This window comes from Puntigrus tetrazona, chromosome 16 (assembly GCF_018831695.1).
Source record: "Puntigrus tetrazona isolate hp1 chromosome 16, ASM1883169v1, whole genome shotgun sequence".
Classification (NCBI taxonomy): Eukaryota; Metazoa; Chordata; class Actinopteri; order Cypriniformes; family Cyprinidae; genus Puntigrus; species Puntigrus tetrazona.
This window is the reverse complement of record NC_056714.1, coordinates 17,447,124-17,463,743: the sequence shown is the minus strand read 5'-3', so window position 1 is coordinate 17,463,743 and position 16,620 is coordinate 17,447,124. Positions and strand designations below refer to the sequence as shown.

Genomic DNA, 16,620 nt, shown 5'->3' with positions numbered 1-16,620 from the left:
TTCCTCCAACCGCCATGCAAATGCAATGTAACCAGACAAACCGCATTCTGGCAGATTTGATTAGATTATATGAGGTAACGACTGTAAAATATTTGTTGTTTCGCCAGGTATGTCTATTTTGCAGTTTGGGCAAGGTGAGAAAATGAAATAAAACACAGGCCTCTTCCTTGTACATAAGAGATTTATAGTTAACGCCGCAGACTCTGTGAAAGAATACAGCAGCTTTGACATCAAACTCTGTTATTAACCTCAACATTTTGGTGGCTGGTTTTTCCGTTGACCCATATAGAATGATCCTGATTGCAAATGCTGAAACAGACATGCAAAAAGACAAAAGGTTAAGACGACTATCTTGAGAGATGGCCTATGCGTCTGTTTAATATCTGATAAAGGTGCTCTGGACACCTGATCGTTACTCCTTCCCTCTCTTTTCCTCTTTCCTTTCCTATGCTCTGGCCGGGCGGAGGTGACGTTACGGCGCTCTCCCATAGACTGGCTAGCTCCTCATCACTGGAGTCTCTAAAATTCACAAATTTACATTTATGTGTAAAAAGAAAACTGTTCTTGCATGATAATAGTTACTTCAGTAAATAATTATTCGATATATAACATATTAAAAAGAATGATTTAGGTTAAACACAGCTGTTTCGTCCTTGTGAAAAAGCTGTGCTCAGTATTATTGCTTATATTCATTCCAAAAATACTTTTTAAAGTGTCTGTCATTGTTCTGTCGTGTGACATACAGCTCTTGGTCCTCGTGGAATCTGAGCGGCGCTGTACAGATAGCACAGAGCTTCCCCATCAGTCTGAAGCACAGCGAGCAGTAACGGCCTGTGAAGGGAAATCGTTTTGTCCAGGAGCTTCGTCTAATAGGCTGTTTCTTTTTGCCAGTTAAAGATGATCTGAAACCAGTGCTTTTTTTGGACCATGAAAACCAACCTGTGCAGTGAGGGGTAGGGCAGATATGCACTTTGTCATCATGACCTCTCGTATTCAACACTTTCCCACAGGCCACACACGATTCTTTACCGATATCCAGGAGCCTGGCTATGATGGCACCCCCTGGCAAGCTGCAAAAAGATGAGGGGTCTATGTGTTAATTTACTTTTCCATCATGTTTCAATAATGTAAAGCTAAAACCATATTTATGAAGAAAAAATGTAAATATTCACTTCTTAAAATTTTACCTTTAGGTACCTAATAGTCAATTTTATGTTGGAAGGTTTGGAGTCAAGTATATTTTTGTCTTTGTTGAAAAAAAGTCTCTAATGTTCACAAAGGCTGTATCTATTTAATTAAAAAAAACATTAAAAAGTAATATTGTGAGATATCATTGCAATTTAATATTCAATTATATAACAAAAATATTGATTTATGCCTGTGGATTTTCAGTCTTAAGTGTCCAATGATCCTTCATGAATCATTCAGATATGTTTACATAATTTTTACATAAATGCTCTTCTTTTGAAAACATGCAAATCAGTTCAGTGGAAATTTGTTTCAGTGATTTTTATACTGGTTTATACTCACAGTTTGGCCAGTGTTTGTAGAACGCCGTCATGCTGCTGGTCTATCCTGTTTCGTTGTACAGCCCTCAGTAGGGCTTTTCCTAAAGACGCACGCTGATTGAGAATATGCCCATGGAGGTACTGGATTCTCTTCTGCAACATGCAGAACATCAGTTAAGAATTCAATTATTTTTGATAATAAATTCATAATTAAAGCAAACCGAAAATAAACTATTTTGTATTTTGACAACCAAACTTGTACACATGAGTGTTTCTCCTCCATGGGACATAATTCTCCTTATGCATAACATTTTACAAGCATTGAAAAGCCAAAAGGTGACCAGCGTAGTAAATCATTTATAAAATGCTTTATATTTAGGTGGAAAAAAGAATGAATCTTTTGTTTTCTTACTTTCTCTCTTTCAGGATGGTAGCTGGCACACACAAATCTCTGTAAACGTTTGATGTAGCCACCAGCAATGGTAATAAACATAGTGAAGCCATAAAGAAGTCCTTTGTTTGGAAGGGAGTCAAAGGTCAGACATATAACTAAATAAAAGTTACATTTTTGCATATATTATTTTTGGTATCAGTGATGACTAGCACAGTTGTACAATAACAGAAGTTGCATTCTAGTGAAAATTTCAGTGTAATTATCTTAAATACACTTTGAATTGACGCAGATATCATAAGTACATTAGATCATTTTGCTTTGAGCGTAGTATAGTCCATCTGTTGCTCCAGTCTTGACCGCTAGGAGTCACTAGACTGATGAACGTTTTTCATTTTTTTTTGTACAAATGTCTAATTGTACTGGCATTGTAGTTGTACCAATGAGCAGGTATGCCATGTAGTCCGGCTCCAAAGGCTTCATGAGACATTTCTTGCTAAGCACAGTGATGTTTCCTTTCTGCAGGATGTCAAATGAGGCTGCGATGTCCCTAAAGATATCCGAGGCATAACCAGATCCATTCACATTCACTGCAACCACTACAGGAGCTGAAAAAAAATTATTAAAATGGTACAATGTAAAAATATATGCCAATATTACTAAGAATGAAAGTGCCAGTGTAATAAGTTACATTTGCAGTGGCTCATTAATAAATCAATGGGATGTAACAAATAAAAACATGCTTTGATTTTCATCTTGTATACCTTGGGCGACGATTTCACCCTGGGCTTGGTGGTGTACCAGCTCAAACACCCAAAACACCATGAGGTCAACAGCTATCAGTATGACAGTCATAACCATATACCTGAGCAAAGACAGCATCTGACCTGCTATAGCCCGTCTCTCTCTCACAGTCAGATAAAGAGAGCCTGACGAAGACATGAGAGAAAGAGCCATTATTAGAGTCAGTCTTTGCCAGATCTTTGTGTCTCTGTGAACCTGGTAAAGTTGAACACAATTGAACATCTTTGAGAGCATGATCTTACGGTCTCTGAACAAAACACAGTGTGGCTGCCACAACTGAAAGTGAAGCTGTTATTAATGTAATCCTTTTTATACCCCCTCAGGATTAAAGGTACAAAAGCTGTGACTGGGGCAGCAGAAATGTACCCTTTTTACGCTTTAGATACTAATATGTACACTTAAAGAAATAGTTCACCTAAAAATGAAAATTATGGCCATCCTAGGTGTACATGACTTGAGGGTGAGTGAAATATGCAGTCATTTTATTTTTTGGGTGCACTATTACTTTAAGGCACCTTAAAGAGTACTACCGTTAAAAATATTGAAGTAAGGAAAATGTGTGTTTTTTGGTTTTTTTAGTAAAATAATGATTTTATTCAGTAAAAACACATTCAATTGATCAAAGTGACAGTAAAGACTTACATTGCTACAAAAGCTTTCTATTTAAAAAAAATGTTTCTATTCATTCAAAAAATCCTTAAAACAATTTGTCACAGTTTCCACAAAAATATTAATAAGCACAGCTATTTTCAACAGTTTGATAAATGTTTCTTGAGCAGCAAACAAGCATATTAGAATGATTTCTGAAGGATTGTGTGACACTGAGACTGGAGTAATGATGCTGAAAATTCAGCTTTTTGATTCACCTTTTGTGGGCATTGACTTCATTCAAAATTTGCAGGTTAATATGCAATGTAATATAGAGTTGTATTGAATGTTTGAAATTTGACACAAATTAGTTGTGGTTTTTCCTAACACAGATGGCATCTGTCTCTCTGAGTGTGAAACACACTCCCCATTCTCTGGTAGTTGTTGACCTTAAACTTTTCTCATCTTTCTCATCTCCTCTCTCAGTTCAGGGCCCTCCTCCACATTTTTGAACCCCTCAGCTCTGTTTCACTTATCTAAATGTCTATGAACATTCCTTCCTTTCTTCCTTCCTCTTGACCCTTCGCCCCACGCCATCTATCTGCTAACGGACACATCAATACACCATTTAAGTATATACTTACAGGGCCTGATGTAGGTGAATGTTTCTCTGCGGCTGAGGGGAAGTACAGCTGCTTTGCCCAGTCTGGAGCGCTTCCTGTCCAGTTCAATAAACTGGTCGGTTATGTAGATGTTTTCAAAGTTATCATTATGAAGGTAACGGTTTTTGTACAAAACAGCCCTGTACACAAACAAATAACAACAACACAAAATTACAAAATACTAATTTTGTAATTCACTTCTACAAAACCAAACATCTCTGTTTAGTTCTGACCAAAAAATGTAAATAAAGATCAATTTTTTTAAAATAACTCTGCAATACTTTTCTGAAAGTACACTGACATGGTCAATATGTTTTAATGTATGTGAATATGTACTACGGCTACTTGTTTTTAACAGGAAGTACATACTGGAGATACATAAAGAGAAGCAGGAAGAAACCCAAGTATGCCAGTAAAAGCTTAAGCTCCTGGAGAAGGCCCAGCTCCTCTGACACCTCCTCCATGATCTTCTGAGCAGCATCCTGCATGGACTGACTGTTGTTCAGAAGCAGGTCAAAGTTGATGGAGGTAGAAATGTTGAATTCAAACTCCTTTTTAATTCGATCAAAGGCTGCAATGGTTGCTAGGGGGTAAAAACAGCAAGAATGGCAATAGCTAAACAATAAGCCTCTTTCAGAGTAACTAAATAAGTTTCAACAGAGTTAAGAATCGCTCCATGCAAAGAAATCGCTTGAAAGTAGGAATCTTATAAGAGCTGTACTTACGAAAAGCCAAAGCAGTCTTGATGTGGTCAGCAATATATGATGGTAAAATGCAGAACAGCTGTTCCACTGCCGGAAAAGACATTAATTAAAAAGCATAATTTGTGCATACTGACACAAAAATATAGTAGAAAAAAAATAGTAATGACCGTTTTCGGTGCATTAAACTAAACAGCAGATTTGTGCTCCATGAGTTCATGTTTAGATCATCCTGTTGAGGAATGTGTGAGATACATGCACATGGGAATACAAGCACCCCTCTTCTTACTGTAACATGTAGGGTACTTAAACTTGACAAACTGCTCCCGCAGGAACAGATAGTATAAATAAACCTTGTATATGTCAAGGATGGAGATGAACAGTACTCTGTGTCACAGGAACCATTTGTCTATTTTCTGCAATGCCAGAATAGATATAATATACCAAATAAAATGAAACCAAACCACTGTGACGCAGAAAATAAACAGGATACTGTAAATTACAGTAGGGAATCATTGCATTGAGGCTATAAGGTTTCCTGTAAGAGTGTAATGATAGGGCTGTTAAGGAACTAATCATATACCAGAGACTCACCACGTGCAAGCCCGCAGAGAGACTGGAATCCGTCCAGGAGATGGCAGAGGAACGAAAACACCGAGAGCAGCTCCACACAGTTCTCACGGGCCTCATCAAACAGCCTAGTGCACTTCTGATATGGCAAACCCAGATTGTCATTGCACACGTCACCAATAGTTGCCAAGAAGTGCAGTACATTTCTTAAAGTACGAGCTGAAAAGGAAACGGAGAGATAGAGGCACTTCAAATATGCCTAGACCTCAAACCTCAGCAAATAAATGAAAGATCATAGGTAGCCCAATAATGTTTCTGTGTGTTTGGCTGATTGATTCACTCACCGACATGCCGCACAGATTCCGTTAAAGCTCTGATGAAGTTTTGTGCTCGGCCTGCCATTGAGTGAGCATTCCTCGCCATCTGCTTTATCTTACTCAGGGCCGCTAAACAAAGAGGTTTTCAGGATATCAAAGCAGAAACATGAATATATGAACTGGAGACCTTGATTACCTTGTTCACATGGGTTTCAATAGAGTTTAAATTAAATTGGTAAAAAATTGATTTGTGTATTTGTGTGTGCGTATCTAAATATTTTGAATAATAATATGTGGACTATCCGTTTAAGTTATGATGTGAATTTCAATATAATTTCTCTACTTTTATTGAACAGGTGTTGGTGTTTTGGAGGTGCATTGTTGATGTCTTTAACATGATGCTCTTGCAGATAGACTCACGTAACAGTGGGTTGGCGGCACGCTGCAGGAGCTGCTGTGTTTGGTTCATGGCCACTTCTGCACCACAGATCACACTGTCTGCAGCCCGTTCAACATTCTCCACAGTGTTGCTCACTGGGCCTTGGATAACCAAGGTACAGATGAGGAAAAGAAGGACATTTTTACCCCTGCCTTAACAGAGAAAGAGACGTGTTATGTTGGAGAGGCAAAGAGGTAATGGACTATTGATAATACAGATGATTTAACAGTGGATGAATTCATTCAAAGTAGATTAACGAGAGAAAAAAGTCCAATCAAGAGGTGTTAGTTAATTTTTGAATGGCAGAACTTTTTTCATATATTTTTTTTATTCTGCCCTCCAAACTCTGAACTGAACAGTTCATCTACATACATGCAGATGGGAGGTGACTTTATTTTACAGTTTAACTCAATTTCTGTTGTTAGTCCAAGCAAAAATTCTAATTTCTAAAGGTCAAGTGGGTATTCAGTAAACTATCTTTTTCATGGACAGTAACAGAGAAAATATTCTTCTTTAAAAAAAAAAAAAAAAAAAAAAAAAAAAAAAAAAAACCTAATACTTTAAAGAAGGCTTATGTATCTACACTTAAGTTTCTTAAAAATAACCGACCTAGAAAAAACGCGTGAAGACTGTCCCCGGTGTCCCGGATATTAATATTTAATTATCAGGAAGCATTTCATGTACACGTTCACAAATAACTCAGTATACGATTAAGAAAGAGAAGGGTTTATTTACTCGAGCACAGCATTGGGAACATCAGCGCGACGTTGGTGCGCACGCGGTCCGAGAGGCCAGTACCAAACCCCGCGCAGGCGGCGAGCACGCTGGTGGTGATGATGCAGAACCAGAGATTGTGGTTCTGGATGTACAGCGCTGTCACTCCGTAAACTGACGCGAGGAACAGACCCACAGTAAACCCCGCAAGACTGCGCTTCAGCTGACGCACCGCCGAGCTGCGGCGCAACCGCGACAGTCTGCTACCGAGACGCTTTAAATGGGGGGCTTCTGGGGTCATTCTGAAGAGAAGTGAAAAGGCCATTCATTTTTTTTTTACGATAAAAAGCAGAGAAAGCTTAATAACAATAAACCTTAAAGCATCGCTGCGTTAGACTTACCTGTCCACTTTAGAGCTTGTTGACTTGAGAACTGCTTTTCTGTGAAAAATGTGATCAATTTTAGATCAGAGTTTGACTTTGACACCTCATGGCGGGTATAAGAGGGTCTAGAACCAATTCCAAAACTGGTGGTAGTACATTTTACATAAATGTTAAAATGGCTGTTTACATCATTCTAACTGTCTCATGGTTGCATCTTTTAAAATTGTTTTTTTTTTTGCAGGGTTCTTTGGTAGCAGGGAAGAAGAAATCAGCAATGGAGTGTCTCAGGGAAACCCAAACTAAAATCCCCCGCTCAAGTGTGTTTATTTTGTATTTTCAGAAATCAGTATTGGTCTACTACACAAACTGTTGTGCATATATTGTGACTTTTTGTTGATTTGCAGCTTTGGAGAAGGTGTGTAAGCGTATTGTGCCACTTGGAGTTTATAAGTTCCTGTTCGGTCCGCTGTCACAGTTTCCTGTGGCTCGACGTCTCACAGGCGCTGTATTTGGTGTTTTGAGTGGAGTGGGTAAGTGGCTCTCCAAAACCTTTAAAGGTTTAGGGTCAGATGCTAGGTTATCTTTTGTTAAATGGTTTTAAATGAAGTGTACTTTATACACACCAAGACTGTGTTTATATAATCAAAAAAGGGGAAAAAACCCAAAATATTATTGCAGTTTAAAATACTTTTAAGATAAAAATTTGGATATATTTGTTAATGTAATTTGTATGGTAAAATGTAATTTCTGTAGTAGTTACCTCAGTATTATATGATCCTTCAGAAATCATTGTGAAATGCTGATTTGGTGCTGTTTAAACATTTTTATCTTATTATGAATGCTCAAAACATTTTGCTGTTTAATATTGTAGTGGAAATAGTGATGCAGCCTTAATAGGATCGTTTCAACAAAAGTTGTGCTTTTAAAGCAATTAAATATAAATGTTTTGTAACTTTATAGAACATTATAGCTGCATGAATGCATCCTTCCTGATTAAAAGTATTATTTAAAAAAAGAATACAAATCTTGCTGACCACAAATGGTTGAATTCTATTATTTAATTACATAACTACCGTTGTATGCATATCTAACATGGGATGCTAATCTTCTCTTAACATGCCTATAGGATTGTTTTTCGGACTCATTCAAAATATCGCCATGACAACAGTGCAACGTGTTGTTGTTGGATGTCTGTTTGTGGGTAAGTTCACTGAAGAAAGTACAGATTTGACTCCAGTCATTTTTTTATTTGCATTAGCTGTATTGTGTGTTTATCCAGGTCTGTGTGGTCTTGGAGGTATGTTTTCCTCCCTGTTCCGCTGCTCCGTGCTCCTGATGTTGCCTAGTATGATCGGATCTCAAGGTCGGACATTCCTGATGGTTTATGTGCTGCATGGCCTTTACCAAGGTTAAAATCCTAAGAACATATACAGGAACGTTACAAAGCACAGATCTCAGAAATGTGGACAGTAATGAGTCTTTTTTAGTTTTTGACCCGTGCACTTCCCATCAGGCCCCATTATAAACATCCAGCGTAATGTGCAGGATGTGGCCTCCTCCATGGGCTGTCACATAGACCTGCAGATCACACACAGCAAGGTGATGTGGAGAATGCTGACAGAGCCTTACGTGCAAGTAGTGCAGGAGATAGTGGTGAGTCCTGACACCAGTGTTGGTTTTGTCAGCCATTTTTATTATAGTCTTAGTCCTCAGTCAAACCTTTTGTCCTTTTTTGTCTTGTCAAGTGTTAGTTGACTAAAAGTCTAAAATGTTAGTCTAGAATTCAGATCAGTCTTATAGCAATGCTGTATAATGGTTTTTGCTTATGATTGTTGTCATTTGAGAAAATCCATTTTACATTGTGTATGTGTGTGTATATATTTAAGAAAAAAAATGTTTATATATTAAATATATTTGTGTATATTATATATAATATGAATATAAATATATACACAAATATTTTCTAAATATATACTGTATGTCTGTGTCTTTATATAAATATACACAGCACACACACAGATATTATGTACACAAAAACTTTAGACTTTTTGGATTTGATTCAATGATCAGTGCCAAGCAGTATTTTTATTTATTTATTTTTTTACAATATTTTAGCCTTGGCTTTCCCTTCAACAATATTGCATGAAAAAATAGGTTCTCAATGAACATTTTTGTCATAGTTTTCATTAAAGAAAATTAATACCTGGCACAGAGTGTGGATATGAAATGCTGGTATGAAGCTTGGAAATCTGTCCCACAAATAATTTTCTTCACAGAATGACAGTGAGGAATTTCAAAAAGAGGCTCAAAATGTGAGCAGAGAGTTCCAGAAGATTCGGGATGAGGTAATGGGTCAGTACGGATATGACTCTCTTGGTAAGGAGTCTGTTCATACGGCCAACAGCACGCAGGAGGAGTATGTAGAGAAGACTAGATCTCGCTGTGACTGTGAGTGTAAATAACAAGAAAACAGGCTATTATTGCCTACGTTTGATTGGCTGTTTAAGCTTAGTTTGATCTAAATGATGTTTTGTGTAACAGTTGTTGTGCAACAGGGAGTTGGCCGATGTCAGGATTGGTTCAGTGTTAAGTGGGAAGAGTGCATGAACACTATTCAAGCCCCTCTTATAAATCACTTCCTCTGTGTACCCATGCAATTCCACTTTCTGTGCAATATCATGAGAGGTAAGATTCACTTGTTGCGTCTGAGCTTAACATTAAGCAGTGAGGATCCCATTCCCGGGTGTATTGAGTTATTTTCTCTCAGTGATGACATCATGGTGCAGCGAGAAGATCCCAGTTGAGGGAAACTTTGGTCAAACCTTCGATAAACTAAACGACTCTATCAACAGACTTGCAGAACACTTCACAACCAATGTAGTACTTAAGGTACAGCAAACCCTCTAATTCTTAATAGCGATGTTTATATGTTTGTTTGTTTTAAAAACTTTTCTTCTTATGGTTGGTTTTGTAGAAATTGGAGCAGCAGTCAGTGTTTGGAGTGGACATCCTCCAGAATTTCTCTATGGAGCTCAGCCGTGAGTTTGAAGAGAAATCGGTCATTGCTGAGAAGATAGCCGGAGCGATTAACTTCATTCTCTCGTTCACCTTCATTGCTGTGTTCACCTCGTAAGTTCTCACTCCTTTCATTAGCACTGTTGTGCTATATGTGCCCTACTGCCCTTAGGAGACGTTGTACCAGTGAAAGGTAAAAAAAAATTCTTCCTTATTCGAATAGTGCAATATATTGTAAGCAATAATATAAATTAGATTAATTTCTCTCTGGTAGTAATACATACATTTAATATTGCATTTACATTAAAAGTATAATATATATTTTACAAAATGTTGTTCAGATCATTTTTATATATAAATGTGCCTGTAGAGAGTTTGGATATCATTTGATTTATTGGAAAGAAATAAATACTTTATTTTGTAAGCATGCATTAAATTGATTCACAGTTTCACAAAAGTGACTTTTACATTGTAAAAAAAAATTGCTGCTCTGTTTGTAAAAAAAATCCTCAAAAAAGTATCCCATTTTACATATATATTAAACACAACTGTTTTCAATATTGTGGTAAAAGGTTTACTCCACCATGGAATGAAAATTTTGTCATTACAATAATATTTCACAATAGTTTTTACTGTTATCAAATAATTGTAGCCTTGGCAGATGAGATTATCTTAAAAAATCTTATTGACCCAAAACTATTGAATAGTAGTATTAAAAATATATCATATTTATATAAATTTAACAAAAATGAAATGTTGTTCAATTTACTTGGATTTAATTTTGCTTGCAGAGCATTCGGATATGTTCATCAGTGTTGCCGAGACATTCGTTTTGACAACGTCTACATAACAACCTACTTCAGACAGATTGATGCTCGCCGAAGGAGAGACGTAAGTTAAAACCTTACATTTACACAGATCCGTATCTGTTTGTGCTAATTTGAGCATCTGTTTTAGGGAAAGAGGTATTTGCTGCCACTCAAAAAAGCAGAGCAAGAGAGTTTGATCAATCCATGGAGCTTATCTATCCACCCCAGCGAGCTCATGTCTGTGGTACTGTATGCTATAATGGTCCTTATGTTTCGCGTCGAAATCATGTTTTTAACAGAGCAGAGCTGAAGAATTAGTTCCTTTTTTAAATCAAAATTTCCTGATAATTTACTTACTGTATTCCAAGATGTTTCTTTCTTTCTTCAGTCGAAAAAGAAATGAATTTTTTAATGAAAATATTCCAGAATTTTAAGGGATAGTTTACCCCAAAATGTAAATTTGTAAATGTAAATCTGCTTTGACATTGGATGCACTGGGGGCACAAACAAAGATTTCACAGCATCCGGCGTGTGACGCATCAACATGCTCTGGCACATAGATATATACACATAGATATAGACGTAGATCCTTACATATCGTGGCCCATAGAAGCGATCACTGACTATGTGCCAGAGCGCTCCAGATTTTATGAATGAGTTGAGGACAGTTAGAAATTGTAGTGTATAAGAGCTAAAAATCATATATATAATGTTCAGTTTTTTGCACAGACCAATCATTTCGTGTCGTAACATTTCAATTCATCATCACAAGCCATTGGTTGTCTGTTTTGGATTGTTTGGTGCCCATTGACTTCCATTAAATGACAGCCTGCCACGGTTTGAGTTAAAAATCTTTGTTTGTGTTCTACTGAAGAAACAAAGTTAACTCGGATGCCCTGGGGGTAAGCAGATAAACATAATGTTTTACATTTTTTGGTGAACTCTACCTTTAAATCCACATAGAGAGCTTCAATGGACTCCAAATAGCTGAAGATCAAAATTACAGTTTCAGTGCAGCTTCAAAGAATATAAGAATATAAGTCCTGTCTAGCAAAACATTTTAAAAAAATGGTCATTTTAAAAAAACAAAATAAAATGTATATGCTTTAATACGCGTAATACATCATTACATTGAAAAGGTCACGCTTGACGTATCCGGAGTCAGTGGTCAGTCTTGAAAACTTGTGTCTTTCGTGCAGATTGTGGGTTTCCTGCAGGTTGCATCTCTGGCTCTGTTTGTGTGTGTTCTGCTCGCTGTTGATGGAATCCTGTATAACATCTTTGACCTCATCCGAAGACACACTTTCACTACATACTCAGTTACTAGTGAGCAAAAATACACACTTGTTAATATGCATAAGCAATATTTACCTTCAAGAATAAAAGCATCGGCATACTCACATGCCTTAGACTGCTTGTACATTAAAATTTTACTGCATATTTTTGTTCTTTTTCTTTACATCTGTAGGTGTTCATCACATAGACATTATAATTGGGGGAGATTCCCTGTTGGCCAGACTTCTGCGGAAAACCATTGGTGCCTTCAACACCTCCTCCAATCTTGATGTGCAATCCACTAACTTCCGTAGGTTATTTGCTATTTGGGTTGTAATATTCTCACTATATTTTTAGTTTAGTTTTACATGAATACTTTTGGGGAAAGGAGTTAGAACATTCTTATTCAGGGCAAAAAATCCAAACTACGAGCAAGCTAACAAAAGAGAAAAGATGAAAGAGAAACCAAGCTCTAGAAGAAAATAATAATCTCAGTGCACCACAGCTGGAATAAATATACATCAAATATGCTATTGCATCATGACCCAGATATCGATGTAATAATGTATTGCTAGGTCTCTGATCCTCAACATCATTCAAGGTCTCTCTATCTCACCACGCCGACCAAACTGGTTTTAGTATCTTTTAAAATGCCATTACAAAAATGTCAGGTTTCTTACTAGCGAGTTTTTCAACTTCAGTATTAGACAGACTGTTTATGTGACAGTATACTCTGTGAGACACTGTATTCTTCATCGCTTGCTTCTGCAGGTGACTGTTGGCAATAGCTGGTTCGCTTCTGAGGCCAAGTGACGTCTTCAGTCTAGCCGTCTATTTAATCTGATCAGAGTTAAACTCAAGGCTCTGATTGTGTCTGTGTGTCTCCTCCAGATAGGTCTAAATTGATCCAGACCGGTCAGCACAGGGCAGTGCACATGAGAGGGCTATTTATAACACTAGTGTGACATCACGCATGCCATTGTATTACGTTTACTTGCCATGTAACTTGATCCAGTAATAGGTTATTTGTGACTATATTCTCTAGAGTTCAAGGTCAGTGCGATTTTTTTTTAAGAAATTCACTGTTCTTTTCATTCATCCAGGAGTCCTGAAAAAAAAATTAAACAACAAACTCCATCAAAAAATGTCAAGCAGCACAATTATAAAAGTTTCTTGAATCTGCATATTGAAATGATTTCTTAAAGATTGTATTGCAGTGAAAGACTGGAGTAATAACTACTGAGCTTTTCAGTTACTGGAATATTTTACATTTACTTACAATATAAAACTATTATTTTAAATTGCAATAATATTTCACAATGTTACTGTTTTTACTGCATTTTTTATTAAATAAATGTAGTATTTTTGTGCATAAAAGTTTTTAACTGCAGTGTTCTAGTTAGAATGTCTTAACGTACAGCTATTTTTTGTTTTCTGTACAATTTTAGGAATATAGTCTTAAATTGATAGCACTAATATCTATCTGATGTTGTGATGCTAAATGCTGAATTTCTTGCACCTTGTGTTTATGTGTGTACAGAATGTTTGCCCCAGCCACACGCACTGAGCCAGTCAAACTACTTGTGGATCTTTACACCCCTTTTACTGATGTGCCTCATGTGCTGCCTGCAGGTTTACACCAATCGCCTGCGCAGGGTCATCACCGCCTTCTACTTCCCAAAGGTACCATTTCCACTGACACACTCCTATGTTTTGGTTAAACAGTGCTGTTCTGTTTAGCAATTCTACAGTAATAGCCATCTAAAGGGCCCAGCACCTTATGAATGTCTGATTGTGCGGATGGACAGTTTGTTTGGATCGAGAGACAGAAGCTAGTACTCCTGGCAGTGTTTATCATTAACAATATTAGTCTGTCATAAATATCAGAAGCTCCTTATGCTTTCTTTGGCTAAGGAGCTTAAATGAGTCACTGTTCTGCATGTGCTGCTTTCTAATGCGGATCACGTTTTGGATTACATAACTAGACAGATGCAGGAATAATAGCTGTTGGACTTGCAGTAGTTTAATGTGTGCATGGCAGCTATCAAGCTAATGCTCTATTAATGAGTTCCAATATAACTATTTTCCAATATCCACTATTTTCTAGCATCCTAGATCAGTTCTGGTATAAGGTCCTTGAATTGTGTTTTTTTTTCTAAAGAGTTCTTCTCATAATGCAGTTTAATTAAAAAATTACTTGCTACCTTTCATAGTACATTTCACAAAAGCTTTCTCCCAGCAGGAGAATATTTACTATAGCTCAGGCTGTTATTTGCCTTTGTACTTTTGGCACAGGAAGGATTGAACAAATGTTAAAGGTCTGTCCTAGCATAACCGAAACAAACAAAAAGTACAATAACAGGCAAAATTACTTCCTCTGATGTCATTTTTTGTTTATATCTAGTACTCCTATTAAAATAAATAGTTTTCATTTAGTTTTTTCTTTTTTTTATGTGAGATATGGTTCAGTTTGCTCACTTGTGTTTTAACATAGCTAATAAGTAAATAATAATGTTCCTAACAAAGTATTAGAAACTTCGTGACTTTAAATAATGACTTGAACACTGCGTCTTTAGGCTCTTGGCTCAGTTCTGCAGAACATGTGCCACTAATCCATGTGTAGAAGTAAATTTCTTATGCAATATAATCTTTTTGGTCACGATTGTAACCGATACCCCGCTTCAGCAAGTTCAGAGTTTTTCAAACACAGTGCACAGTGTAAAAAAATAATATTTTCTCATGCATAATGAGTGAAATATGTGTTCTAGTGTAAAAGTACTAATAAGATAACAGGGTTTTATAGTAATAGCATTAAATCTGCAGCACTCTGTTGGCCCGTGCCGGCATGAGGAGGATTACAGGCACCCCGTAAAGCCTGATTCAGCTAGTGGTACAAATATTAGCTCATTCATGTAGAGGCTCCTGTAATCCTACATGTGAACACTGTAGTGCTATATTCCTATATTGCTAAAAACCTTCAGTATTTTGATGGACATGACCTGTTTTTTCAGAGGGAAAAGAGACGGATCCTCTTTCTCTACAACCTGCAGATCCAGAAACGTATCTCCTTCATCAAAAGACAACGACATCGCCTGAGAAATCAAAAACAGACATTTATAAAGGTGTTTGAGATACATCTGCATTGTGCCCTACAGAGAAAACTTTTTGAACATTTTCAGTCTAAAACCTATTTAGAATTTTCAGTTCTTTTAATTTTGTTTAAAAAATGGTCATACATTCAATGAAAACCAAGAAAAAGCACAAGACCAAGGCTGCATTCAAAGATTCATACTTCTCTACTACATAGTAGGTGAAACACATTATGCAAACTGAATTTACAGTATTTGTTAAACAGTAGGCACAAAATACTGGGATGACCTGCTATTTCTGCCAAGATTCTGAAGGGCACATCTGTTACTGGCCTGAGGCCATGGGACAGGATTTGTGAATGGCAATGAAACTAAAGCTAGTATGTCAGATGGCAGTGACCACATTCATATTGTAGAAAACATGGTAGTGGAGTCATTTTTCAGAAGAATTGCCTATTTAGATAGCATGCCATTTCAATTGCAGTTGGTTAGATTCATTTGGAGGTACTTTGCCTATTTTTAAAAACTGCCAACCATTTTGTGAGAGATTATCAATATGACAAGCAAACAAAAACAATCAAACCATTCTACAGTAGCCATACCTCGCATGACAGTGATCTTTCTTAGGGTTACATGCCAAGTAGAACACTTAGCAAATGTAACACTTGTGACTATTCAATTTAATAAATTCCAAAATGTACGTTTATGCTCTGAACCCTCCCTCTTCTCTACCAGGTGCTGTCGTCTGTGTTGGCCCCGCTGAAGCATGTGGGCTGTGGGCTGCGCTGGTGCTGGGTGTGCGATGGGTTTGTGAGGCAGAACCAGGCTGTGGAGTGCAGTTCTGTACGGTGCACAATGATCTATTGTAAGCAATGCTGGACAGACCTGGACAACATCTGCTACGCCTGCCTCCCTCATGACCAGCGTTTACAGCAAGACAGCGGCTCCGAATCGGATGTGTATTATGGCTGCTGATGAACTTTAACTTCTGACATGTAACATTTTCACAGCAGCATAAATTCAGGATGTTTTAAGTAAAGAGAGCTCTCCACGATAAATGCCTTGCACATGATAATAAATGCCATGTACCACCAACAATTTTTTTTTTGCCTATTTATCTAAAGCACCTCAGAAACCTTTTAAATAAAACAGTTATTTGTGATATATGATAATTTTGATATATAAACTTGTAATTAAGTCTTAAATAATGGCCGTATTGATAGGTGCAAGCAAAGGCTACACGATTTCTGTTTACCTTGCAATTAGACTTTCACTTCTAATTGTTTAAAAACGCGTTATTTTATATAATGAATATATTTTCGGACCTTCCCAATCCTGTTTTGACGTCCTGTAGC

At 37.0% G+C, this 16,620-nt stretch overlaps 2 protein-coding genes across 2 annotated transcripts; one reads left to right on the top strand and one right to left on the bottom strand.

Annotated features, from left to right (window-relative positions):
* Positions 1-230: 230 nt before the first annotated feature.
* Positions 231-6,995, bottom strand: dcst2 (DC-STAMP domain containing 2). The gene is made up of 15 exons (XM_043261699.1): positions 6,716-6,995; positions 5,962-6,132; positions 5,569-5,670; positions 5,249-5,443; positions 4,679-4,744; positions 4,323-4,536; positions 3,936-4,093; positions 2,664-2,828; positions 2,340-2,507; positions 1,921-2,021; positions 1,531-1,661; positions 940-1,070; positions 744-831; positions 406-519; positions 231-309 (listed from the first exon to the last, which is right to left on the bottom strand). Exons 1-15 carry the CDS (start codon positions 6,993-6,995, stop codon positions 231-233), a joined length of 2,163 nt encoding a protein of 720 aa, XP_043117634.1.
* A 188-nt stretch (positions 6,996-7,183) lies between these two features.
* dcst1 (DC-STAMP domain containing 1) lies at positions 7,184-16,535 on the top strand. The gene is made up of 16 exons (XM_043261698.1): positions 7,184-7,190; positions 7,482-7,607; positions 8,204-8,278; positions 8,357-8,485; positions 8,591-8,730; positions 9,354-9,525; positions 9,619-9,762; positions 9,845-9,966; positions 10,052-10,206; positions 10,884-10,983; positions 11,050-11,145; positions 12,101-12,227; positions 12,370-12,486; positions 13,717-13,859; positions 15,188-15,298; positions 16,001-16,535. The coding sequence occupies exons 1-16, from the start codon at positions 7,184-7,186 to the stop codon at positions 16,238-16,240; spliced, it is 2,004 nt and encodes a 667-aa protein (XP_043117633.1). The 3' UTR covers positions 16,241-16,535.
* The last annotated feature ends 85 nt before the right edge of the window (positions 16,536-16,620 follow it).

What these genes read in the sequence shown, in the direction of transcription:
- dcst2 (XM_043261699.1), bottom strand. Translation starts at nt 6,995, where the DNA reads ATGACCCCAGAAGCCCCCCATTTAAAGCGTCTCGGTAGCAGACTGTCG. An exon ending in ATTCACCTACATCAGGCCCT is followed by an intron (nt 2,829 to 3,935) that starts GTAAGTATATAC and finishes TGTCTTCGTCAG; the next exon opens with GCTCTCTTTATCTGACTGTG. An exon ending in CTACAAACACTGGCCAAACT is followed by an intron (nt 1,071 to 1,530) that starts GTGAGTATAAAC and finishes ATCTTTTTGCAG; the next exon opens with CTTGCCAGGGGGTGCCATCA.
- dcst1 (XM_043261698.1), top strand. An exon ending in GCTGCATGGCCTTTACCAAG is followed by an intron (nt 8,486 to 8,590) that starts GTTAAAATCCTA and finishes ACTTCCCATCAG; the next exon opens with GCCCCATTATAAACATCCAG. An exon ending in GACTAGATCTCGCTGTGACT is followed by an intron (nt 9,526 to 9,618) that starts GTGAGTGTAAAT and finishes TTTGTGTAACAG; the next exon opens with TTGTTGTGCAACAGGGAGTT.